General features: G+C 41.2%; 2 protein-coding genes across 3 annotated transcripts; one reads left to right on the forward strand and one right to left on the reverse strand.

Annotated features, from left to right (window-relative positions):
* Nucleotides 1-568: 568 nt before the first annotated feature.
* On the reverse strand, nucleotides 569-6,339 carry LOC148079017 (MORN repeat-containing protein 3-like). 2 transcript variants are annotated; one of them, XM_087790466.1, is made up of 6 exons: nucleotides 6,257-6,339; nucleotides 4,061-4,207; nucleotides 2,876-3,030; nucleotides 2,708-2,816; nucleotides 754-935; nucleotides 569-697 (listed from the first exon to the last, which is right to left on the reverse strand). In XM_087790466.1, exons 2-6 carry the CDS (start codon nucleotides 4,203-4,205, stop codon nucleotides 587-589), a joined length of 702 nt encoding a protein of 233 aa, XP_087646592.1. In that variant the 5' UTR covers nucleotides 4,206-4,207; nucleotides 6,257-6,339; the 3' UTR covers nucleotides 569-586. The 2 variants fall into 2 exon arrangements, with proteins under 2 accessions (XP_087646592.1, XP_087646591.1); XM_087790465.1 differs by having other exon boundaries at nucleotides 2,660-2,816.
* tmem120b (transmembrane protein 120B) lies at nucleotides 6,335-26,611 on the forward strand. The gene is made up of 12 exons (XM_087790464.1): nucleotides 6,335-6,464; nucleotides 7,669-7,787; nucleotides 9,088-9,204; nucleotides 9,415-9,474; nucleotides 9,538-9,633; nucleotides 9,697-9,786; nucleotides 9,843-9,908; nucleotides 9,983-10,044; nucleotides 20,699-20,791; nucleotides 24,424-24,488; nucleotides 24,546-24,614; nucleotides 26,071-26,611. Exons 1-12 carry the CDS (start codon nucleotides 6,402-6,404, stop codon nucleotides 26,185-26,187), a joined length of 1,017 nt encoding a protein of 338 aa, XP_087646590.1. The 5' UTR covers nucleotides 6,335-6,401; the 3' UTR covers nucleotides 26,188-26,611.
* The last annotated feature ends 381 nt before the right edge of the window (nucleotides 26,612-26,992 follow it).

A 26,992-nucleotide genomic window follows, 5' to 3' on the forward strand; every position in this document is an offset into this window, starting at 1 on the left:
TTTAAACATTAAATTGAATATACTGAAGACACTGATGTACTTCATATCATATTCATATCTTACTATTGTTACTGTTATTTGTATATTATATGTGTCTTATGCTGAATAAATACAGATGAATAAATACACATGAATAAATACACATGAATAAATACACATGAATAAATACACATGAATGAGGCTTCAGTACAGAATTAAAGTGTAAATATAAGAATAAATAAACAACAGTTTTGTTGTTTTAATATTTGTTCATTAAAAATAATAGTAGATTGTTTATAACTTGAATTTATTGTGTGTGAATTTGTGACTTGCATAAGCAAAGAAAAGCCGAAGGACCGAGAACAAATGTGTTTGTGGTATCCCTTGTGTTATCTCTGGGTCAAGGTGACCCAAAGGTCTGAGAACAAATGTGTTTGGGGTATCCCTTGTGATGTCTCTGGGTCAAGGTGACCCGAAGGTCCGAGAACAAATGTGTTTGTGGTATCCCTTGTGTTAAAGTACAAGTACTGGACGAGAGAATGAAAACCAACAATCGTTTATTTTGCCGTCGTGGTTCGATACAAAGCCGTGGAAGAGTCTCCAGAGTTCAAGGTCCACTCTGAGCGACTCCTCCCGTCGATGGTTCAGAACCGTCTCCCGCTGACGTCCAGACGGACTTGGCTTCTTGTAGAACTTCGTCGGCATCAACCAGTTGAACCTGAAGCAGAGAAGGAGGTTGAAGTGTCTCGACCCTGACCTCAGGTCAGTGTTCACCTCTGGAAGTGGGAACTTGCGAGTGGACGGAGGATCACCGGGATCCGAGGATATGGTCCCACACTTCGGGGCTCCTTTGGACCAGAACCCCTCGTACACCAGCCCCGTGTCGGCGTAGAAGAACTTTCCAGGTCCACTCTTCTCTCCGTCTCTCCAGGATCCTTCGTAGCTGTTCCCGTTTGCTGTGAATGAAGATAAGTCATTTATATTTGTAGAGCTTTTCCAGACCAGGGTCACAAAGAACTTAAACAATCAAAACAATATTCAATAAAATATATACTTAACAGATCAAGATAACACTGATAACACAACAGGAGTTCCAGAAAATCAAGGAAAAGCTCAAATAAAAGTGTCTTGAGATGTTTCTTGAAGGAGTCAGTAGATCATCAAACACAGATGTTTCTTGAAGGAGTCAGTAGATCATCAAACACAGATGTTTCTTGAAGGAGTCAGTAGATCATCAAACACAGATGTTTCTTGAAGGAGTCAGTAGATCATCAAACACAGATGTTTCTTGAAGGAGTCAGTAGATCATCAAACACAGATGTTTCTTGAAGGAGTCAGTAGATCATCAAACACAGATGTTTCTTGAAGGAGTCAGTAGATCATCAAACACACATGTTTCTTGAAGGAGTCAGTAGATCATCAAACACACATGTTTCTTGAAGGAGTCAGTAGATCATCAAACACACATGTTTCTTGAAGGAGTCAGTAGATCATCAAACACAGATGTTTCTTGAAGGAGTCAGTAGATCATCAAACACAGATGTTTCTTGAAGGAGTCAGTAGATCATCAAACACAGATGTTTCTTGAAGGAGTCAGTAGATCATCAAACACAGAGATCGTTCCAAAGCTTAGGAGCAACAGTCTGGAAGGATTTCTCTCCTCTGGTCCTAAAGTTCAGGAACCATAAGTAGATTCTGATCCACAGACCTCAGAGCCCGAGCTGGGGTGTAAGTCTGGATCAGATCACTGATGGAAGGTCTGACCATGAATAGATCTGAAAGTAAGAACCAGAATTTTCAAATGATCCTGAAAGAAACTGACAGCCAGTGAAGAGTTTGAAGGAGAAATGTGAGTTCTTCTACTAGAGCAGCCAGTGAAGAGTTTGAAGGAGAAATGTGAGTTCTTCTACTAGAGCAGCCAGTGAAGAGTTTGAAGGAGAAATGTGAGTTCTTCTACTAGAGCAGCCAGTGAAGAGTTTGAAGGAGAAATGTAAGTTCTTCTACTAGAGCAGCCAGTGAAGAGTTTGAAGGAGAAATGTGAGTTCTTCTACTAGAGCAGCCAGTGAAGAGTTTGAAGGAGAAATGTGAGTTCTTCTACTAGAGCAGCCAGTGAAGAGTTTGAAGGAGAAATGTGAGTTCTTCTACTAGAGCGGCTCAGAATTCTGGCTGCAGAGTTTAGTATGAACTGCAGGCGAGACACATCCTTCTGGTTTTTTGTTCTCTCCGTGTTGTGTGGGTTTACTCCGGACACTCCGGTTTCCTCCCACAGTCAAAAAAACATACAGAGGTTGATTGAGAACTTGTCTGTAGGTATGAGTGTGTGTGTGAATGTTGTGTGTCTTTGCGTGTCCTGAGACGGACTGGTGTCCTGTCCAGGGTGTCCCCTGCCTCTCACCCGAAAAACTGGGACCCCCATGAGCGATTCAGTAGAAAATGAATGAATAAGTGTTTTCTGAACAATGTCTCTTGTCTTCAGCACAAGAGGACGTTACAGTCGAGCAGAATATTTAGATGTTTTTAAGTCTTTTTGGACGACAATGAAGACGAAGACAACTGAGCTCCAGTCGCTACATTAAAATGAACAAATTTTTTGTCTATAACTCTAAAAACAACCGATGACTCTGAAGATAATCAACGTTAGTCGACATGAGAGCACGACTCAAGTTTCGGTCGAACTCACGTAACAGCAAACGTCCGTCTCCGTGAAACGTGTCCTTCAGCCACTGACCCTGGTAGATGAAGTCCTCCTGGTACAGCGATCCAGGACCGCTCCTCTGGTCCTCGCTCCAGCCTCCCTCGTAGAAGGATCCGTCACTGTAGTAGAAGGTCCCGTGACCCTGGAGAACGAACCAACGGTTTCTCCAGCGAAGTCGCGAACGTCTGCTCAGATACTCACGTGTTTCTGTCCTCGTCTCCACTGGCCGACGTACTGTCGCTCGTACTTCCTGCCCGAGGCTTCCACGCTGTACGTGCCGAACCCGTCACGTCGACCAGACTTCCATCCTCCCTGGTAGAGGGCGCCGGCGTTCTTCCACACCTGCGTCCCGTGACCTGGATCGTATCGTTCATTTAATTCAATTCAATTCAATTCAATTCAATTCAATTCAATTCAATTCAATTCAATTCAATTCCATTAAATTCAATTCAATTCAATTCCATTCAATTCCATTCCATTCCATTCAATTCAATTCAATTAAATTCAATTCCATTAAATTCAATTCAATTCAATTCCATTCAATTCAATTCCATTCAATTCAATTCAATTCAATTCCATTAAATTAAATTCAATTCCATTAAATTAAATTAAATTAAATTAAATTAAATTAAATTAAATTAAATTAAATTAAATTAAATTAAATTCCATTAAATTAAATTAAATTAAATTCCATTCCATTCCATTCAATTCCATTCCATTCCATTCCATTCAATTCAATTCAATTCAATTCCATTCAATTCAATTCAATTCAATTCAATTCAATTCAATTCCATTCCATTCCATTCAATTCAATTCAATTCAATTCCATTCCATTCCATTCCATTCCATTCAATTCCATTCAATTCAATTCAATTCAATTCAATTCAATTCAATTCAATTCAATTCCATTCCATTCCATTCAATTCAATTCAATTCCATTCCATTCCATTCCATTCCATTCCATTCAATTCAATTCAATTCAATTCCATTCCATTCCATTCCATTCCATTCCATTCCATTCCATTCAATTCCATTCAATTCAATTCAATTCAATTCAATTCAATTCAATTCCATTCCATTCCATTCAATTCCATTCAATTCAATTCAATTCAATTCAATTCCATTCCATTCAATTCAATTCAATTCAATTCAATTCAATTCAATTCAATTCAATTCCATTCACTTACATTTAATTTAATTTAATTTAATTTAATTTAATTTAATTTAATTTAATTTAATTCAACTGAACTCAATTCATTTCTTTTCATTCAATTTTATTTTATTTTATTTTATTTTATTTTATTTTATTTTATTTTATTTTATTTTATTTTATTTTATTTTATTTTATTTTATTTTATTTTATTTTATGTTATTGAAGCGTGTCACCATGTCTCCTGTCGTCCAGCCACTCTCCTCTGAACTCGTCTCCACTGAGCGAGAACACAGAGCTTCTCAGGCCACACTTCCTCGCGGAGGATTCCAGGAGCGACGAGCGAGACGGACTCGTCTTCGGGGTCTTGAGGAACGGCATCACTGGAACACACGGGGAACTCTCAAGGTCATGAACTGACCCACACGGGGAACTCTCAAGGTCATGAACTGACCCACACGGGGAACTCTCAAGGTCATGAACTGACCCACACGGGGAACTCTCAAGGTCATGAACTGACCCACACGGGGAACTCTCAAGGTCATGAACTGACCCACACGGGGAACTCTCAAAGTCGTGAACTGACCCACACGGGGAACTCTCAAAGTCGTGAACTGACCCACACGGGGAACTCTCAAGGTCATGAACTGACCCACACGGGGAACTCTCAAGGTCATGAACTGACCCACACGGGGAACTCTCAAGGTCATGAACTGACCCACACAGGGAACTCTCAAGGTCATGAACTGACCCACACAGGGAACTCTCAAGGTCATGAACTGACCCACACGGGGAACTCTCAAGGTCATGAACTGACCCACACGGGGAACTCTCAAGGTCATGAACTGACCCACACGGGGAACTCTCAAGGTCGTGAACTGACCCACACGGGGAACTCTCAAGGTCATGAACTGACCCACACGGGGAACTCTCAAGGTCGTGAACTGACCCACACGGGGAACTCTCAAGGTCGTGAACTGACCCACACGGGGAACTCTCAAGGTCATGAACTGACCCACACGGGGAACTCTCAAGGTCGTGAACTGACCCACACGGGGAACTCTCAAGGTCATGAACTGACCCACACGGGGAACTCTCAAGGTCGTGAACTGACCCACACGGGGAACTCTCAAGGTCGTGAACTGACCCACACGGGGAACTCTCAAGGTCATGAACTGACCCACACGGGGAACTCTCAAGGTCATGAACTGACCCCGGGGCCACATGTGGTCATGTGACGGTGCTAGTGTGGCCCTCATGACATGTATGTTTATGATGGTAAATAAATACTTTTAACTTGTTTAAGTCATTACATATGTTTATCTTATTTCTCTTTATTTTATAGGTTTAATATTATATTTCTAAAATAAATATTTTACAATAAAACAACAAGTTTGTTTTATTTGCTCTATTGGATGATGTTGCGCAATAACTAGACTTTATATTATCCACTGATTTAAAAAAATAATAATAATAATAATAAAGAGTTTTTCTTGAGGATCTTTAAATAAAATGAAAAATGATACAATATGCGATCAAATTAAAGGCTTCTTTTTTTGACGTTTTTATGTGATATTTATTTTTAATCTTGTTTTATTATTATCTTGTTTTGTGTAAGTAAGTAAGTAAGTAAGTAATTTTTATTTATATAGCGCTTTTCCAGACCAGGGTCACAAAGCGCTTAAACAATCAAAACAATATTCAATAAAGTATATATTTTAAAGGTCAAGATAAAACTCACTGGTTTATATTATTATCCATCATGACGTTTGGATCGATGTACCTCACGGACGTCATTTAAGATGAAATACTCTTTACTGTCGTCATTCATCATGAAAACACACCGTTTATACGTCATAATATAAAACATATAAAGTAACCCTGTGGGAATAGAATCCCTGATTTAGATGGAGATTTATAAATAATGCTGTAATAAAGTGAAGAGTAAACATAATCCTGCCTTAAACAAGTAGAATTTGGTTTAATTGACTTTATTGAAAGTGAACAAAGATAAACACAGACTACTGTAACTATAACATGTGTAACTTACTGTAACTATCATGACAATAACATGTACATTAGTCTGGTTTAAGTGATATTTTATTAAAAACGTGTTTAAAGTTTGATATTGAATGAATCACGACTGACTTCTGCCTAAGAATCAGTGTTAAAAGATGATAATGTTCTCCAACAGTAGGTTCTGAACCTGAGACACATCATGAAAGAAAGAAAAATACTTTTATTCAACAACAAAAACTTTGTTAAAACACAAAGAGTTGATGGTATCCAGGCAACCAAAGCTGCGTCCACACGTAAGGTTGTGTTTATTATTTTACTTTAACCGAAGCATCGTGAAGCAGGACTGACTCTCGAGTTTTGCTCTTCAGTTGAAACAGTTTCAATATATTTAGAGAAAAATAAAAAAAACTTACCGTTTTTCTCTCGGTGTCTCGGAGCGTCGTCCTTCGCGTGTGCGCATGCGCAGTGACCGTCAGCCTGAGCGATGCGGAGACTCTGGAAAGGTTGACGTCTGTTTTTTTCCTCTCCGTGATCTTGTGGCACAGATTCTGTGTCACGATGTCGAGCCTGAAGTTGGTGTCGGAGTGGGAGGAGATCGACGTGGAATATCAGCAGCTGCAGGTGAAAACAAACTGTTCTGAGCTCAGTTCAGACAAACAACTGCTGGACTTGCAGCCTTTTCTCTCCTCCATTCATTCATTCATTCCTTCATTCATTCATTCATTCCGTGTCCTTCTTCACACAAGTACAAAGTTAACGCGACATTATAATCGTGTTTACCTGGATCACGTGCTCAGTGTTGACATGTTTTGTTTGCACTTCTTGTGCCGGAGATGCGTTCAAGTGTTAGCTGCAGCCGCGCTACGAGACCGAAGGATTCCACGAGAAATAAAACACACACTCACAACTGAAACACTGCGATAGTGTTTTAATACTCGCGTCGTTTCCACCACAAACTTGCCCGGAAATGTAGCGACTTGTAGTTTTTTAAGAACGACATCACAGACGTTGAGTTTAGCATTAGCATGCTAGCGTCGAGCTAACATGCTAACTCAGTAGTGTTGACTTGATGACAACAACAAAGAGTTCGACACACAATAACATCTTGTTTTCATAAACGACGTGACGTGTAGGTATTTTAACGTGTTTTTATGCACGTGTGTGTGAGTTCACAGTGTTCACCTGTGGAAAGAGTGAATTATTTAATGGTTTAATTCAGAAAGTATATCAGTGTCATCACAATATTGAATGAGTTTCAAATGAACTTTAACTTTATTTATAAAATGTAAAAGCATTTAATAATTTTTGGTTTAGTTTTTTATATTGAAGGGTTTAATTTGTTAATATTCTGTAATAATTCAATTAAGAAAGGTGAATATTTGATGTATATTGTCATAAGCTCCGCCCACTGAGTGGAGCACCAAGAGATTTGATTGGATCAGACGTGTGTCAATCTAAACAGCTGATTCGGTGTTTGGAAGATAAAAATCATGAAATGATCCATGAGTCAAACGATTCATTGAGTCGAGTCATCAAGTGTAGTTGATTGTGTTGTTGTGTTATATTGACTCATGTAGTTCCATAGGTTCATCGACATGTCAATCAATATCTTCAAACTTGATTATATATAATTACATCATAGTGGTTTATTACCTGGACAGGTGTCATCCCTCCTGTGACCATTAAAACATAAACTCTTTCTTCCTTCATGTTTGTTCAACGACACTGAATAAGATCATCTCTGCAGTTTAGCTCCACCTGTCACCAGCTTGTTGACGTAGTTTTTTTTAGGACAAATAAACGTTTTTTCTATTTATTTTCCCAGGAAACTCACAAGTTGTACCGGCAGAAGCTCGAGGAACTCACCAACCTGCAGGGAACCTGCAGCAACGCCATCAGCAAACAGAGAAAATGCCTGAAAGATCTACGATGCAGCTTAAACAAGTGAGAAGATCCGAAGTACAGTCTTGTTTATTGTGATGGTGACTCGGAAATATATATATATATATACTTGTTACTAAACTATTAAAACACCAGAGTCAAGTACTCAACAATACTACACGTATATACTTGTTACTACACTATCACAACACCAGAGTCAAGTACTCAACAATACTACACACATATACTTGTTACTACACGGGACAATACTACACATATATACTTGTTACTACACTATCACAACACCAGAGTCAAGTACTGGACAATACTACACATATATACTTGTTACTACACTATCACAACACCAGAGTCAAGTACTGGACAATACTACACATATATACTTGTTACTACACTATCACAACACCAGAGTCAAGTACTGGACAATACTACACATATATACTTGTTACTACACTATCACAACACCAGAGTCAAGTACTGGACAATACTACACATATATACTTGTTACTACACTATCACAACACCAGAGTCAAGTACTCGACAATACTACATATATATACTTGTTACTACACTATCACAACACCAGAGTCAAGTACTGGACAATACTACACATATATACTTGTTACTACACTATCACAACACCAGAGTCAAGTACTCAACAATACTACACACATATACTTGTTACTACACTATCACAACACCAGAGTCAAGTACTCAACAATACTACACACATATACTTGTTACTACACGGGACAATACTACACATATATACTTGTTACTACACTATCACAACACCAGAGTCAAGTACTGGACAATACTACACATATATACTTGTTACTACACTATCACAACACCAGAGTCAAGTACTGGACAATACTACACATATATACTTGTTACTACACTATCACAACACCAGAGTCAAGTACTGGACAATACTACACATATATACTTGTTACTACACTATCACAACACCAGAGTCAAGTACTGGACAATACTACACATATATACTTGTTACTACACTATCACAACACCAGAGTCAAGTACTCGACAATACTACATATATATACTTGTTACTACACTATCACAACACCAGAGTCAAGTACTCAACAATACTACACGTATATACTTGTTACTACACTATCACAACACCAGAGTCAAGTACTCAACAATACTACACACATATACTTGTTACTACACTATCACAACACCAGAGTCAAGTACTGGACAATACTACACATATGTCGTTGTTACACTATCACTATAACTATATATGGTATCCTTGTGTACACAACTCTCTAACATGAGATTTTGAATGGTTGACTTGAGTTCCTTCATGTGTTGGTAGATGTTCTCGGTCGAGCGACGAGGATCAACTGAAGCTCATCACTGACATGGAGGCTCAAATAAAAGAGAAGGAAAATGTTTTCTTTGATATGGAGGCGTATTTACCAAAGAAAAACGGGTCAGTTTGTTCGTATGTGTTTGTAACGTCTAACGTTTGTGTGTCGACCTGTGGAGACGTCAGTGTCGCCATGAGATGAAAATACTTTGTTAAATAAATGTATCATTTGTTCGACCAACATTACTAGAATATTCTGGACCCTGGTCCGGTGGAGGTTCATCCTCCTGGTCTATTGAGTCGTGAAGTGAATAAGATCCTTGGTGTCCTCAGACTGTACCTGAACCTGGTCCTGGGTAACGTCAACGTCACACTCCTCAGCAATCAGGCCAAGTAAGATCTGCTTCCAGGTTCCTCTCCTCGTTCCTCGCCTGGTGACGTCCTCTCTCTCCTTAGGTTCGCCTACAAGGACGAGTACGAGAAGTTCAAGCTGTTTCTAACCATTATCCTCATGTTCGGAGCCATAACCTGCCTCTTCTTCCTCAACTACCGGTACCAACCCTGACGGACCTGAAGGTGTGGAGATGTTGACACTAACCCTGAGCCTCTCCTCAGTGTGACGGATGAAATCTTCAACTTCCTGCTGGTGTGGTACTACTGCACGCTGACCATCAGGGAGAGCATCCTCATGACCAACGGCTCCAGGTGAGTCCCAGTCGTCCAGGTGTCTCCGAGCGTCGCTGACCGTGACCTCTTGTCAGGATCAAGGGCTGGTGGGTCTCTCACCACTACGTGTCCACCTTCCTGTCCGGAGTCATGCTGACCTGGTGAGACCCGAGGTTCACGCGGAGATGGTTTCATGAGTAACGGTGGATAATAGAAGTTCCTTCTCTGGCCTCAGGCCCGAGGGTCCCATGTATCAGATGTTCAGGAGCCAGTTCCTGTCCTTCTCCATCTATCAAAGTGAGTCACGGATCCACTCGTTTACTCGGCACGACTCAAGGGTTCTTATGGTGGCGGCGTAGACTTCACGGAGGTTCTCAGGCCAGAGTGGCTTTCGATGAAATAATCTCTTGTTATTCCAACTGAACAAACTGTCTTAATGCCAAACCTTCTCACCATTTATAGATAAATACATCACAATATTGAATCATTGAATTTAACATAAGGTTGAAATTGAATGATTTATTAGCATTGAATTATTTTATTGAATTAAATGTGAAGAAAACCATTAAAAAACAAATAAACACATTGTTAAGCGTGCAAAAATAAATGTGGTAAATTAAATAATAGTAAATAAGTAGGTAATTAGCATTTATATAGAGCTTTTCCAGACCAGGGTCACAAAGCGCTTAAACAATCAAAACAATACTCACTAAAATATATACTTTAAAGGTCAAGATAATACTGAGAACTCAACAGGAGTTCCAGAAAATCATTTGTATATATTTTATTAATACATGAATCGATGTATCTTGTTAAAACTGCAGTTAACAATAATCAATACTTCTATTTATAATAATATAATATTTCTTCCAACAAACCAACATGACAACAAGACAAAAACAGTAATTAGATTGAGAACTGAGGTATAATATACTATAATAATACTAAAAACACAACTAATATACTAGTACTGGAGGAACAAACGGACAATAAATATAATCAATACAATAATGTATAATAATAATAAATAATAATATCATAAATGGTTTATGTGTGGAATTACCGTGGAATAATAATAGTAAATATTTTAAATTCCATATATAAACGTTGGTATAATAGTCTCTCCAGACATTACTAACAGAGCACAGATCTACTGGATCACAGGATCGTAACGCGACCTTGAAGAACATGATCAAACATTTTTCTTTTGAATCCACCTGTGAATAATAAATACTGTTTTTCTTAACATGTCAGTAATGGATTCAGATGTTTAAGCGAGGAGTGTGTGTTCTGAGCGTACATGTGTGTGTTCTGAGCGTACATGTGTGTGTTCTGAGCGTACATGTGTGTGTTCTGAGCGTACATGAGTGTGTTCTGAGCGTACATGTGTGTGTTCTGAGCGTACATGAGTGTGTTCTGAGCGTACATGAGTGTGTTCTGAGCGTACATGTGTGTGTTCTGAGCGTACATGAGTGTGTTCTGAGCGTACATGAGTGTGTTCTGAGCGTACATGTGTGTGTTCTGAGCGTACATGTGTGTGTTCTGAGCGTACATGAGTGTGTTCTGAGCGTACATGAGTGTGTTCTGAGCGTACATGAGTGTGTTCTGAGCGTACATGTGTGTGTTCTGAGCGTACATGTGTGTGTTCTGAGCGTACATGTGTGTGTTCTGAGCGTACATGTGTGTGTTCTGAGCGTACATGTGTGTGTTCTGAGCGTACATGTGTGTGTTCTGAGCGTACATGAGTGTGTTCTGAGCGTACATGTGTGTGTTCTGAGCGTACATGTGTGTGTTCTGAGCGTACATGAGTGTGTTCTGAGCGTACATGTGTGTGTTCTGAGCGTACATGTGTGTGTTCTGAGCGTACATGTGTGTGTTCTGAGCGTACATGTGTGTGTTCTGAGCGTACATGAGTGTGTTCTGAGCGTACATGTGTGTGTTCTGAGCGTACATGTGTGTGTTCTGAGCGTACATGTGTGTGTTCTGAGCGTACATGTGTGTGTTCTGAGCGTACATGTGTGTGTTCTGAGCGTACATGTGTGTGTTCTGAGCGTACATGTGTGTGTTCTGAGCGTACATGTGTGTGTTCTGAGCGTACATGTGTGTGTTCTGAGCGTACATGTGTGTGTTCTGAGCGTACATGTGTGTGTTCTGAGCGTACATGTGTGTGTTCTGAGCGTACATGTGTGTGTTCTGAGCGTACATGTGTGTGTTCTGAGCGTACATGAGTGTGTTCTGAGCGTACATGTGTGTGTTCTGAGCGTACATGTGTGTGTTCTGAGCGTACATGAGTGTGTTCTGAGCGTACATGAGTGTGTTCTGAGCGTACATGTGTGTGTTCTGAGCGTACATGTGTGTGTTCTGAGCGTACATGTGTGTGTTCTGAGCGTACATGTGTGTGTTCTGAGCGTACATGTGTGTGTTCTGAGCGTACATGAGTGTGTTCTGAGCGTACATGAGTGTGTTCTGAGCGTACATGAGTGTGTTCTGAGCGTACATGTGTGTGTTCTGAGCGTACATGTGTGTGTTCTGAGCGTACATGAGTGTGTTCTGAGCGTACATGAGTGTGTTCTGAGCGTACATGTGTGTGTTCTGAGCGTACATGTGTGTGTTCTGAGCGTACATGTGTGTGTTCTGAGCGTACATGTGTGTGTTCTGAGCGTACATGTGTGTGTTCTGAGCGTACATGTGTGTGTTCTGAGCGTACATGTGTGTGTTCTGAGCGTACATGAGTGTGTTCTGAGCGTACATGTGTGTGTTCTGAGCGTACATGTGTGTGTTCTGAGCGTACATGTGTGTGTTCTGAGCGTACATGTGTGTGTTCTGAGCGTACATGTGTGTGTTCTGAGCGTACATGAGTGTGTTCTGAGCGTACATGTGTGTGTTCTGAGCGTACATGTGTGTGTTCTGAGCGTACATGAGTGTGTTCTGAGCGTACATGTGTGTGTTCTGAGCGTACATGTGTGTGTTCTGAGCGTACATGAGTGTGTTCTGAGCGTACATGAGTGTGTTCTGAGCGTACATGTGTGTGTTCTGAGCGTACATGTGTGTGTTCTGAGCGTACATGAGTGTGTTCTGAGCGTACATGAGTGTGTTCTGAGCGTACATGTGTGTGTTCTGAGCGTACATGTGTGTGTTCTGAGCGTACATGTGTGTGTTCTGAGCGTACATGTGTGTGTTCTGAGCGTACATGAGTGTGTTCTGAGCGTACATGAGTGTGTTCTGAGCGTACATGAGTGTGTTCTGAGCGTACATGTGTGTGTTCTGAGCGTACATGTGTGTGTTCTGAGCGTACATGTGTGTGTTCTGAGCGTACATGAGTGTGTTCTGAGCGTACATGTGTGTGTTCTGAGCGTACATGTGTGTGTTCTGAGCGTACATGTGTGTGTTCTGAGCGTACATGTGTGTGTTCTGAGCGTACATGTGTGTGTTCTGAGCGTACATGTGTGTGTTCTGAGCGTACATGTGTGTGTTCTGAGCGTACATGAGTGTGTTCTGAGCGTACATGAGTGTGTTCTGAGCGTACATGTGTGTGTTCTGAGCGTACATGTGTGTGTTCTGAGCGTACATGAGTGTGTTCTGAGCGTACATGAGTGTGTTCTGAGCGTACATGAGTGTGTTCTGAGCGTACATGTGTGTGTTCTGAGCGTACATGTGTGTGTTCTGAGCGTACATGTGTGTGTTCTGAGCGTACATGTGTGTGTTCTGAGCGTACATGAGTGTGTTCTGAGCGTACATGTGTGTGTTCTGAGCGTACATGTGTGTGTTCTGAGCGTACATGTGTGTGTTCTGAGCGTACATGTGTGTGTTCTGAGCGTACATGAGTGTGTTCTGAGCGTACATGTGTGTGTTCTGAGCGTACATGTGTGTGTTCTGAGCGTACATGAGTGTGTTCTGAGCGTACATGTGTGTGTTCTGAGCGTACATGAGTGTGTTCTGAGCGTACATGTGTGTGTTCTGAGCGTACATGTGTGTGTTCTGAGCGTACATGTGTGTGTTCTGAGCGTACATGTGTGTGTTCTGAGCGTACATGTGTGTGTTCTGAGCGTACATGTGTGTGTTCTGAGCGTACATGTGTGTGTTCTGAGCGTACATGAGTGTGTTCTGAGCGTACATGTGTGTGTTCTGAGCGTACATGAGTGTGTTCTGAGCGTACATGAGTGTGTTCTGAGCGTACATGAGTGTGTTCTGAGCGTACATGTGTGTGTTCTGAGCGTACATGTGTGTGTTCTGAGCGTACATGTGTGTGTTCTGAGCGTACATGAGTGTGTTCTGAGCGTACATGTGTGTGTTCTGAGCGTACATGTGTGTGTTCTGAGCGTACATGTGTGTGTTCTGAGCGTACATGTGTGTGTTCTGAGCGTACATGTGTGTGTTCTGAGCGTACATGAGTGTGTTCTGAGCGTACATGAGTGTGTTCTGAGCGTACATGTGTGTGTTCTGAGCGTACATGTGTGTGTTCTGAGCGTACATGAGTGTGTTCTGAGCGTACATGAGTGTGTTCTGAGCGTACATGTGTGTGTTCTGAGCGTACATGTGTGTGTTCTGAGCGTACATGTGTGTGTTCTGAGCGTACATGTGTGTGTTCTGAGCGTACATGAGTGTGTTCTGAGCGTACATGTGTGTGTTCTGAGCGTACATGTGTGTGTTCTGAGCGTACATGTGTGTGTTCTGAGCGTACATGTGTGTGTTCTGAGCGTACATGAGTGTGTTCTGAGCGTACATGTGTGTGTTCTGAGCGTACATGAGTGTGTTCTGAGCGTACATGTGTGTGTTCTGAGCGTACATGAGTGTGTTCTGAGCGTACATGTGTGTGTTCTGAGCGTACATGTGTGTGTTCTGAGCGTACATGTGTGTGTTCTGAGCGTACATGTGTGTGTTCTGAGCGTACATGTGTGTGTTCTGAGCGTACATGTGTGTGTTCTGAGCGTACATGAGTGTGTTCTGAGCGTACATGTGTGTGTTCTGAGCGTACATGTGTGTGTTCTGAGCGTACATGTGTGTGTTCTGAGCGTACATGAGTGTGTTCTGAGCGTACATGAGTGTGTTCTGAGCGTACATGAGTGTGTTCTGAGCGTACATGAGTGTGTTCTGAGCGTACATGAGTGTGTTCTGAGCGTACATGAGTGTGTTCTGAGCGTACATGAGTGTGTTCTGAGCGTACATGTGTGTGTTCTGAGCGTACATGTGTGTGTTCTGAGCGTACATGTGTGTGTTCTGAGCGTACATGTGTGTGTTCTGAGCGTACATGAGTGTGTTCTGAGCGTACATGAGTGTGTTCTGAGCGTACATGAGTGTGTTCTGAGCGTACATGAGTGTGTTCTGAGCGTACATGTGTGTGTTCTGAGCGTACATGAGTGTGTTCTGAGCGTACATGTGTGTGTTCTGAGCGTACATGTGTGTGTTCTGAGCGTACATGTGTGTGTTCTGAGCGTACATGTGTGTGTTCTGAGCGTACATGAGTGTGTTCTGAGCGTACATGAGTGTGTTCTGAGCGTACATGAGTGTGTTCTGAGCGTACATGAGTGTGTTCTGAGCGTACATGTGTGTGTTCTGAGCGTACATGAGTGTGTTCTGAGCGTACATGAGTGTGTTCTGAGCGTACATGTGTGTGTTCTGAGCGTACATGTGTGTGTTCTGAGCGTACATGAGTGTGTTCTGAGCGTACATGTGTGTGTTCTGAGCGTACATGAGTGTGTTCTGAGCGTACATGAGTGTGTTCTGAGCGTACATGAGTGTGTTCTGAGCGTACATGTGTGTGTTCTGAGCGTACATGTGTGTGTTCTGAGCGTACATGAGTGTGTTCTGAGCGTACATGAGTGTGTTCTGAGCGTACATGTGTGTGTTCTGAGCGTACATGTGTGTGTTCTGAGCGTACATGAGTGTGTTCTGAGCGTACATGTGTGTGTTCTGAGCGTACATGAGTGTGTTCTGAGCGTACATGAGTGTGTTCTGAGCGTACATGTGTGTGTTCTGAGCGTACATGAGTGTGTTCTGAGCGTACATGAGTGTGTTCTGAGCGTACATGTGTGTGTTCTGAGCGTACATGAGTGTGTTCTGAGCGTACATGTGTGTGTTCTGAGCGTACATGAGTGTGTTCTGAGCGTACATGAGTGTGTTCTGAGCGTACATGTGTGTGTTCTGAGCGTACATGAGTGTGTTCTGAGCGTACATGTGTGTGTTCTGAGCGTACATGAGTGTGTTCTGAGCGTACATGTGTGTGTTCTGAGCGTACATGTGTGTGTTCTGAGCGTACATGAGTGTGTTCTGAGCGTACATGAGTGTGTTCTGAGCGTACATGAGTGTGTTCTGAGCGTACATGAGTGTGTTCTGAGCGTACATGTGTGTGTTCTGAGCGTACATGTGTGTGTTCTGAGCGTACATGAGTGTGTTCTGAGCGTACATGAGTGTGTTCTGAGCGTACATGTGTGTGTTCTGAGCGTACATGAGTGTGTTCTGAGCGTACATGAGTGTGTTCTGAGCGTACATGTGTGTGTTCTGAGCGTACATGAGTGTGTTCTGAGCGTACATGTGTGTGTTCTGAGCGTACATGAGTGTGTTCTGAGCGTACATGAGTGTGTTCTGAGCGTACATGAGTGTGTTCTGAGCGTACATGAGTGTGTTCTGAGCGTACATGAGTGTGTTCTGAGCGTACATGAGTGTGTTCTGAGCGTACATGTGTGTGTTCTGAGCGTACATGTGTGTGTTCTGAGCGTACATGAGTGTGTTCTGAGCGTACATGAGTGTGTTCTGAGCGTACATGAGTGTGTTCTGAGCGTACATGAGTGTGTTCTGAGCGTACATGAGTGTGTTCTGAGCGTACATGAGTGTGTTCTGAGCGTACATGTGTGTGTTCTGAGCGTACATGTGTGTGTTTTGAGCGTACATGAGTGTGTTCTGAGCGTACATGAGTGTGTTCTGAGCGTACATGAGTGTGTTCTGAGCGTACATGTGTGTGTTCTGAGCGTACATGTGTGTGTTCTGAGCGTACATGTGTGTGTTCTGAGCGTACATGAGTGTGTTCTGAGCGTACATGAGTGTGTTCTGAGCGTACATGAGTGTGTTCTGAGCGTACATGAGTGTGTTCTGAGCGTACATGTGTGTGTTCTGAGCGTACATGAGTGTGTTCTGAGCGTACATGTGTGTGTTCTGAGCGTACATGAGTGTGTTCTGAGCGTACATGTGTGTGTTCTGAGCGTACATGTGTGTGTTCTGAGCGTACATGAGTGTGTTCTGAGCGTACATGAGTGTGTTCTGAGCGTACATGTGTGTGTTCTGAGCGTACATGTGTGTGTTCTGAGCGTACATGAGTGTGTTCTGAGCGTACATGTGTGTGTTCTGAGCGTACATGTGTGTGTTCTGAGCGTACATGTGTGTGTTCTGAGCGTACATGAGTGTGTTCTGAGCGTACATGTGTGTGTTCTGAGCGTACATGTGTGTGTTCTGAGCGTACATGTGTGTGTTCTGAGCGTACATGTGTGTGTTCTGAGCGTACATGAGTGTGTTCTGAGCGTACATGTGTGTGTTCTGAGCGTACATGTGTGTGTTATGAGCGTACATGAGTGTGTTCTGAGCGTACATGTGTGTGTTCTCAGCGTACATGTGTGTGTTATGAGCGTACATGAGTGTGTTCTGAGCGTACATGTGTGTGTTCTGAGCGTACATGTGTGTGTTATGAGCGTACATGAGTGTGTTCTGAGCGTACATGAGTGTGTTCTGAGCGTACATGTGTGTGTTCTGAGCGTACATGTGTGTGTTCTGAGCGTACATGTGTGTGTTATGAGCGTACATGAGTGTGTTCTGAGCGTACATGAGTGTGTTATGAGCGTACATGAGTGTGTTCTGAGCGTACATGTGTGTGTTCTGAGCGTACATGTGTGTGTTATGAGCGTACATGAGTGTGTTCTGAGCGTACATGTGTGTGTTCTGAGCGTACATGAGTGTGTTCTGAGCGTACATGAGTGTGTTCTGAGCGTACATGAGTGTGTTCTGAGCGTACATGAGTGTGTTCTGAGCGTACATGTGTGTGTTCTGAGCGTACATGTGTGTGTTCTGAGCGTACATGTGTGTGTTATGAGCGTACATGAGTGTGTTCTGAGCGTACATGAGTGTGTTCTGAGCGTACATGAGTGTGTTCTGAGCGTACATGTGTGTGTTCTGAGCGTACATGTGTGTGTTCTGAGCGTACATGAGTGTGTTCTGAGCGTACATGAGTGTGTTCTGAGCGTACATGTGTGTGTTCTGAGCGTACATGTGTGTGTTCTGAGCGTACATGTGTGTGTTCTGAGCGTACATGTGTGTGTTCTGAGCGTACATGAGTGTGTTCTGAGCGTACATGTGTGTGTTCTGAGCGTACATGAGTGTGTTCTGAGCGTACATGAGTGTGTTCTGAGCGTACATGAGTGTGTTCTGAGCGTACATGTGTGTGTTCTGAGCGTACATGAGTGTGTTCTGAGCGTACATGTGTGTGTTCTGAGCGTACATGAGTGTGTTCTGAGCGTACATGAGTGTGTTCTGAGCGTACATGAGTGTGTTCTGAGCGTACATGTGTGTGTTCTGAGCGTACATGTGTGTGTTCTGAGCGTACATGAGTGTGTTCTGAGCGTACATGAGTGTGTTCTGAGCGTACATGAGTGTGTTCTGAGCGTACATGAGTGTGTTCTGAGCGTACATGAGTGTGTTATGAGCGTACATGTGTGTGTTCTGAGCGTACATGAGTGTGTTCTGAGCGTACATGTGTGTGTTCTGAGCGTACATGTGTGTGTTCTGAGCGTACATGTGTGTGTTCTGAGCGTACATGAGTGTGTTCTGAGCGTACATGAGTGTGTTCTGAGCGTACATGAGTGTGTTCTGAGCGTACATGAGTGTGTTCTGAGCGTACATGAGTGTGTTCTGAGCGTACATGTGTGTGTTCTGAGCGTACATGTGTGTGTTCTGAGCGTACATGAGTGTGTTCTGAGCGTACATGAGTGTGTTCTGAGCGTACATGTGTGTGTTCTGAGCGTACATGTGTGTGTTCTGAGCGTACATGTGTGTGTTCTGAGCGTACATGAGTGTGTTCTGAGCGTACATGAGTGTGTTCTGAGCGTACATGTGTGTGTTCTGAGCGTACATGTGTGTGTTCTGAGCGTACATGAGTGTGTTCTGAGCGTACATGAGTGTGTTCTGAGCGTACATGTGTGTGTTCTGAGCGTACATGTGTGTGTTCTGAGCGTACATGTGTGTGTTCTGAGCGTACATGTGTGTGTTCTGAGCGTACATGTGTGTGTTCTGAGCGTACATGTGTGTGTTCTGAGCGTACATGTGTGTGTTCTGAGCGTACATGAGTGTGTTCTGAGCGTACATGTGTGTGTTCTGAGCGTACATGAGTGTGTTCTGAGCGTACATGAGTGTGTTCTGAGCGTACATGTGTGTGTTCTGAGCGTACATGTGTGTGTTCTGAGCGTACATGTGTGTGTTCTGAGCGTACATGAGTGTGTTCTGAGCGTACATGAGTGTGTTCTGAGCGTACATGAGTGTGTTCTGAGCGTACATGTGTGTGTTCTGAGCGTACATGTGTGTGTTCTGAGCGTACATGAGTGTGTTCTGAGCGTACATGAGTGTGTTCTGAGCGTACATGTGTGTGTTCTGAGCGTACATGTGTGTGTTCTGAGCGTACATGTGTGTGTTCTGAGCGTACATGAGTGTGTTCTGAGCGTACATGAGTGTGTTCTGAGCGTACATGAGTGTGTTCTGAGCGTACATGTGTGTGTTCTGAGCGTACATGTGTGTGTTCTGAGCGTACATGAGTGTGTTCTGAGCGTACATGAGTGTGTTCTGAGCGTACATGTGTGTGTTCTGAGCGTACATGTGTGTGTTCTGAGCGTACATGAGTGTGTTCTGAGCGTACATGAGTGTGTTCTGAGCGTACATGAGTGTGTTCTGAGCGTACATGTGTGTGTTCTGAGCGTACATGTGTGTGTTCTGAGCGTACATGAGTGTGTTCTGAGCGTACATGAGTGTGTTCTGAGCGTACATGTGTGTGTTCTGAGCGTACATGTGTGTGTTCTGAGCGTACATGTGTGTGTTCTGAGCGTACATGAGTGTGTTCTGAGCGTACATGAGTGTGTTCTGAGCGTACATGAGTGTGTTCTGAGCGTACATGTGTGTGTTCTGAGCGTACATGTGTGTGTTCTGAGCGTACATGAGTGTGTTCTGAGCGTACATGAGTGTGTTCTGAGCGTACATGAGTGTGTTCTGAGCGTACATGAGTGTGTTCTGAGCGTACATGAGTGTGTTCTGAGCGTACATGTGTGTGTTCTGAGCGTACATGTGTGTGTTCTGAGCGTACATGAGTGTGTTCTGAGCGTACATGAGTGTGTTCTGAGCGTACATGAGTGTGTTCTGAGCGTACATGAGTGTGTTCTGAGCGTACATGTGTGTGTTCTGAGCGTACATGTGTGTGTTCTGAGCGTACATGAGTGTGTTCTGAGCGTACATGAGTGTGTTCTGAGCGTACATGTGTGTGTTCTGAGCGTACATGTGTGTGTTCTGAGCGTACATGTGTGTGTTCTGAGCGTACATGAGTGTGTTCTGAGCGTACATGAGTGTGTTCTGAGCGTACATGAGTGTGTTCTGAGCGTACATGTGTGTGTTCTGAGCGTACATGTGTGTGTTCTGAGCGTACATGAGTGTGTTCTGAGCGTACATGAGTGTGTTCTGAGCGTACATGAGTGTGTTCTGAGCGTACATGAGTGTGTTCTGAGCGTACATGAGTGTGTTCTGAGCGTACATGAGTGTGTTCTGAGCGTACATGAGTGTGTTCTGAGCGTACATGTGTGTGTTCTGAGCGTACATGTGTGTGTTCTGAGCGTACATGTGTGTGTTCTGAGCGTACATGAGTGTGTTCTGAGCGTACATGTGTGTGTTCTGAGCGTACATGAGTGTGTTCTGAGCGTACATGTGTGTACAGGCTTCCTGCAGTTCCTCCAGTACTACTACCAGAGCGGCTGCTTGTACCGGCTGCGAGCTCTGGGCGAGCGGAACCAGCTGGACCTCACCGTGGGTGAGTTCACCAGATAATCATGTGCAGAGTTCACGCCTGCAATGTGGAGCAAAGGTCAGAGTTCACTTGTATGAAAGTGGATCGTTTCGCGTTTCAAATGTTGACGCTTTATTGAACTGAGGGATCAATAAAGTTTAACCTTACCTTACCTTACCTTACCTTAACTGTTGTTGTTTGTTGTCAATGAAATCTGTTTATTCAATTCAATCATTAGAGATTATTTTCTAATTTAATAGAAAAATCCAAACATTTTCCAAATTTTTATTTTTTTTACTCGAACATCTCTGTTGTACTTACTCGCCTCAAACATGTTTTATATGGTACTTCGAAATCTGTCACAATATTTCATTTGTTAAAATATGAAGATGCACCGTAGTATTACTCTGTGAGTCTCCTTAGTATTACTATGCAAGTCTCTGTAGTATTACTTTGCAAGTCTCTGAAGTAATACTCTGTGAGTCTCTGTAGTATTACTCTGTGAGTCTCCTTAGTATTGCTATGCAAGTCTCTGTATTATTACTTTGCGAGTCTCTGAAGTAATACTCTGTGAGTCTCTGTAGTATTACTCTGTGAGTCTCCTTAGTATTGCTATGCAAGTCTCTGTAGTATTACTTTGCAAGTCTCTGAAGTAATACTCTGTGAGTCTCTGTAGTATTACTCTGTGAGTCTCTGAAGTAATACTCTGTGAGTCTCTGTAGTATTACTCTGTGAGTCTCCTTAAAATTGCTATGCAAGTCTCTGTAGTATTACTTTGCGAGTCTCTGAAGTAATACTCTGTGAGTCTCTGAAGCATTACTCTGTGAGTCTTTGTAGTATAACTATGCAAGTGTCTGTAGTATTACTCTGTGAGTCTCTGTAGTATAACTATGCAAGTGTCTGTAGTATTACTCTGTGAGTCTCTGTAGTATTACCATGCGAGTCTCTGAAGTGTTACTCCCTGAGTCTCTGTACTATTACTTTGTGAGTCTCTGAAGTATTACTCTGTGAGTCTCCTTAGTATTAATTTGCGAGTCTCTGAAGTATTACTATGTGAGTCTCTGTAGTTTTACCATGCGAGTCTCTGAAGTATTACTATGTGAGTCTCTGTAGTTTTACCATGCGAGTCTCTGAAGTATTACTTTGCGAGTCTCTGAAGTATAACTTTTTTTTTTTTTTACACATAGAGTTTGATTTTCTAATAATAAATATATACAAATATAATAATAATAATATAATAATAAACAAATATAACATGTCCATGTCAGTTAACTCGCGACACTAGTGATGTTAACAGTTTTTTATTTCATGTACTTTTCTGATCCACCAACTGTTGACTCAGAATCTAAAACATGAATCGTTAAAGTTATAAAACATGATTCATGAGCAGAAACAAGATCAGACGGAAATATCTTTGTAACGAGAACATAAAAGTACACAAAAGTTGAGAATCTCTTGTCATCGTGTGTTTCATAAAAGTACACAAAAGTAAGAATCGTGTGTTTCATAAAAGTACACAAAAGTAAGTTGAGAATTGTGTGTTTCATAAAAGTACACAAAAGTTAGTTGAGTGTGTTTCATAAAAGTACACAAAAGTAAGTTGAGAATCGTGTGTTTCATAAAAGTACACAAAAGTAAGACTTGTGTGTTTCATAAAAGTACACAAAAGTAAGTTGAGAATCGTGTGTTTCATAAAAGTACACAAAAGTTAGTTGAGTGTGTTTCATAAAAGTACAAAAAAGTAAGACTTGTGTGTTTCATAAAAGTACACAAAAGTAAGTTGAGAATCGTGTGTTTCATAAAAGTACACAAAAGTTAGTTGAGTGTGTTTGATAAAAGTACACAAAAGTAAGACTTGTGTGTTTGATAAAAGTACACAAAAGTTAGTTGAGTGTGTTTGATAAAAGTACACAAAAGTTAGTTGAGTGTGTTTGATAAAAGTACACAGAAGTAAGAGTGTGTTTGATAAAAGTACACAGAAGTAAGAGTGTGTTTGATAAAAGTACACAGAAGTAAGAGTGTGTTTGATAAAAGTACACAGAAGTAAGAGTGTGTTTGATAAAAGTACACAGAAGTAAGAGTGTGTTTGATAAAAGTACACAGAAGTAAGAGTGTGTTTGATAAAAGTACACAGAAGTAAGAGTGTGTTTGATAAAAGTACACAGAAGTAAGAGTGTGTTTGATAAAAGTACACAGAAGTAAGAGTGTGTTTGATAAAAGTACACCGAAGTAAGAGTGTGTTTGATAAAAGTACACAGAAGTAAGAGTGTGTTTGATAAAAGTACACAGAAGTAAGAGTGTGTTTGATAAAAGTACACAGAAGTAAGAGTGTGTTTGATAAAAGTACACAGAAGTAAGAGTGTGTTTGATAAAAGTACACAGAAGTAAGAGTGTGTTTGATAAAAGTACACAGAAGTAAGAGTGTGTTTGATAAAAGTACACAGAAGTAAGAGTGTGTTTGATAAAAGTACACAGAAGTAAGAGTGTGTTTGATAAAAGTACACAGAAGTAAGAGTGTGTTTGATAAAAGTACACAGAAGTAAGAGTGTGTTTGATAAAAGTACACAGAAGTAAGAGTGTGTTTGATAAAAGTACACAGAAGTAAGAGTGTGTTTGATAAAAGTACACAGAAGTAAGAGTGTGTTTGATAAAAGTACACAGAAGTAAGAGTGTGTTTGATAAAAGTACACAGAAGTAAGACTTGTGTGTTTGATAAAAGTACACAGAAGTAAGACTTGTGTGTTTGATAAAAGTACACAGAAGTAAGAGTGTGTTTGATAAAAGTACACAGAAGTAAGAGTGTGTTTGATAAAAGTACACAGAAGTAAGAGTGTGTTTGATAAAAGTACACAGAAGTAAGAGTGTGTTTGATAAAAGTACACAGAAGTAAGAGTGTGTTTGATAAAAGTACACAGAAGTAAGAGTGTGTTTGATAAAAGTACACAGAAGTAAGAGTGTGTTTGATAAAAGTACACAGAAGTAAGAGTGTGTTTGATAAAAGTACACAGAAGTAAGAGTGTGTTTGATAAAAGTACACAGAAGTAAGAGTGTGTTTGATAAAAGTACACAGAAGTAAGACTTGTGTGTTTGATAAAAGTACACAGAAGTAAGACTTGTGTGTTTGATAAAAGTACACAGAAGTAAGAGTGTGTTTGATAAAAGTACACAGAAGTAAGAGTGTGTTTGATAAAAGTACACAGAAGTAAGAGTGTGTTTGATAAAAGTACACAGAAGTAAGAGTGTGTTTGATAAAAGTACACAGAAGTAAGAGTGTGTTTGATAAAAGTACACAGAAGTAAGAGTGTGTTTGATAAAAGTACACAGAAGTAAGAGTGTGTTTGATAAAAGTACACAGAAGTAAGAGTGTGTTTGATAAAAGTACACAGAAGTAAGAGTGTGTTTGATAAAAGTACACAGAAGTAAGAGTGTGTTTGATAAAAGTACACAGAAGTAAGAGTGTGTTTGATAAAAGTACACAGAAGTAAGAGTGTGTTTGATAAAAGTACACAGAAGTAAGAGTGTGTTTGATAAAAGTACACAGAAGTAAGAGTGTGTTTGATAAAAGTACACAGAAGTAAGAGTGTGTTTGATAAAAGTACACAGAAGTAAGAGTGTGTTTGATAAAAGTACACAGAAGTAAGAGTGTGTTCCTCCAGAGGGCTTCCAGTCGTGGATGTGGCGAGGTCTTACTTTTCTCCTGCCGTTCCTGTTCTTCGGTCACGTGAGTCGAAGGTCTTCAGTGGTTTGACGAGTCGTGACTTGAATCTTCTCTGCTCAGTTCTGGCAGCTCTTCAACTCAGTGACCCTGTTTCGTCTGGCTGGACACGAGGACTGTAAAGAGTGGCAGGTACGAGGCTCCCTCCATTAATGACTCTGAGTGACGGTTAGTCCAAGAAATGAAGATCCAGAAGAGTCAGTCTCGTGATAGTATTTCTGTGACGAACTACAGTCATGTTGTGCTTCACCTTCTACTGTCATGTTGTAGATGAGTTCATACAGTAGTACTACATAGTGAAGTACACTTTAGAAGTACACTGTCTTCGTTCACTCTGATACAAGCATGTGATTTATTTGACGACAGATACACTTCTACTACACAACTTACACATTTATATGCAAATATAAATGTTCTAAATGTGAAAATTGAATTGAATATAAAAATTCCACGAGCCAATAGGAAAAGAGAACCGAGCTCTGTAGTTTCAGCCAATCACGGTGATGCTATTAAACATTCACAGTTTCAATACAAAAAACTAATTCAACCCTTTAATATAGAAATTATTGAATTAAATGATATATATATTTTTTAATTGATGTTTAAAACAACAACATTTCCATAAAAAAATAATAAAGTTTCAACAATTAAAATGTTAAAATGTTCAATAAACTGATGTCACTGAAATACTATCATAGTTGATGGTGCCAACAAAACACTGAACTCCCATGATGCATTTCTAGACCACTGATCTATGTACTGGCGGCTGATTGGTCGATACAATACTGTATTTTAAATTCTACGTCTATGTTGGCAAATGAATCCACAGCTGTGATTGGTTGGCTGGGCGGCAAAGCACTACGGGAGCTGTTCGTGTCACAGTAACTGAGAGGGTTGTTGAGAGACGACGCCTCATGTTTACAAGTTGAAATAAATACTTTTAAAATAGTCACTTAATGGCCAATACTCTGCATATGTTTGTTTACGTTACTTTAAAGTTCATCTGTAGAAAGAATTTATTCTTCAAGTTAAAGCCTTTTGTGGTGTTTGAAGATAAATAATGTTAAAGACGTGTTTGAAGTACTACTGTTAGTAACTATGATAGTATTTCAGTGACATCAGTATATTGAACTATTGAACATTTGAATTGTTGAAAGTTTACTTTGTTTCATTGAAATGTTGTCGTTTAAAGCATCAATTAAAAATATATATATATATATATAATTTAATTCAATAATTTCTATATTAAAGGGTTGAATTAGTCTTTTGTATTGAAACTGTGAATGTTTAATAGCATCACCATGATTGGCTGAAAGTAGCTCGGTTCTCTTTTCCTATTGGCTCGTGGCATTTTTATATTCAATTAAAAAGACTACAGACAAAAATAATAATACAGAACATTTATACTTGGATTATTGTTAAAATATAACACATCTTATGTCAAATATAAAAAAAAAAAGATATAAAAAACATTTAAATCGTGTGACACCTCGAGAACTTGTACTATCGTAACATTTCAAACTATTCAAGCGTAAATACTGTGACCGTGAAATACTTTCAAACGTACTAAAGGTCACGTGACCCTCAGGTGTTCATGCTGGCGTTGACGTTCCTCGTCCTGTTCCTGGGAAACTTCCTCACCACGTTGAAGGTCGTGCACCAGAAGATCCAGAAGAACCAGGACAAGGTGCAGAAGAAGGACTGAGCGAAGGACCAGGAACTCTGAGCGGCCATTTTGAAGAAGCTCCGAGTCACTGTTGCTCTGGACGTGTCGTCCAATCATATGCAAGTACACGTGGTGAGAAGATGAAGGACTCGTCCTGGACGAAGGTTCTCCGTCACTCAGATGCAATTTGACGAGTCAGCGCCTTAACGTTCTAATGTTGGAATCATTTATTTAACAATCACTATTACCCATGATCCTTTGCACCTTTCCGTCGGAACATAAGCTGTGACTGCGAACGTTCGCTCGTCTCCGTGTTTGACTTTAGTTTGAACCTCTTTGTTGTCCGGTCCACCGCTGATTGACAGGTGGTCATAATGTTTCAGGTTTCTTTGGTAAACATCAAAACTGCTGCTGAGTTTTATCATTTCATGAACACGAGGGATTAAATATTTGTATTAATTTATGATCTGGTTTGTTTGTTGTACTTTACAAGTAACTTTACTTTGTCTCTTTACACACTTTAACTGTTGTTTCCACAAGATTTAAATCTTTACAATCAAACCTCTCTGTTTTATTTACTCACTTTGTTACTCACCTGGTTACTCACCTGGTTACTCGGCTCGTTACTCACCTGGTTACTCACCTGGTTACTCACCTGGTTACTCACCTGGTTACTCACCTGGTTACTCACCTCGTTACTCACCTGGTTACTCACCTCGTTACTCACCTCGTTACTCGGCTCGTTACTCACCTGGTTACTCGGCTCGTTACTCACCTGGTTACTCACCTCGTTACTCACCTCGTTACTCACCTGGTTACTCACCTCGTTACTCACCTGGTTACT

The sequence above is a fragment of the Callionymus lyra genome, chromosome 5 (assembly GCF_982586985.1).
Source record: "Callionymus lyra chromosome 5, fCalLyr1.hap1.1, whole genome shotgun sequence".
Taxonomy (NCBI): Eukaryota; Metazoa; Chordata; class Actinopteri; order Syngnathiformes; family Callionymidae; genus Callionymus; species Callionymus lyra.

What these genes read in the sequence shown, in the direction of transcription:
- LOC148079017 (XM_087790465.1), bottom strand. Translation starts at nt 4,205, where the DNA reads ATGCCGTTCCTCAAGACCCCGAAGACGAGTCCGTCTCGCTCGTCGCTC. An exon ending in GCTGGACGACAGGAGACATG is followed by an intron (nt 3,031 to 4,060) that starts GTGACACGCTTC and finishes GATACGATCCAG; the next exon opens with GTCACGGGACGCAGGTGTGG. An exon ending in GGAGACGAGGACAGAAACAC is followed by an intron (nt 2,817 to 2,875) that starts GTGAGTATCTGA and finishes TTCGTTCTCCAG; the next exon opens with GGTCACGGGACCTTCTACTA.
- tmem120b (XM_087790464.1), top strand. Translation starts at nt 6,402, where the DNA reads ATGTCGAGCCTGAAGTTGGTGTCGGAGTGGGAGGAGATCGACGTGGAA. An exon ending in TCCGGAGTCATGCTGACCTG is followed by an intron (nt 9,909 to 9,982) that starts GTGAGACCCGAG and finishes CTCTGGCCTCAG; the next exon opens with GCCCGAGGGTCCCATGTATC. An exon ending in CGTTCCTGTTCTTCGGTCAC is followed by an intron (nt 24,489 to 24,545) that starts GTGAGTCGAAGG and finishes TTCTCTGCTCAG; the next exon opens with TTCTGGCAGCTCTTCAACTC.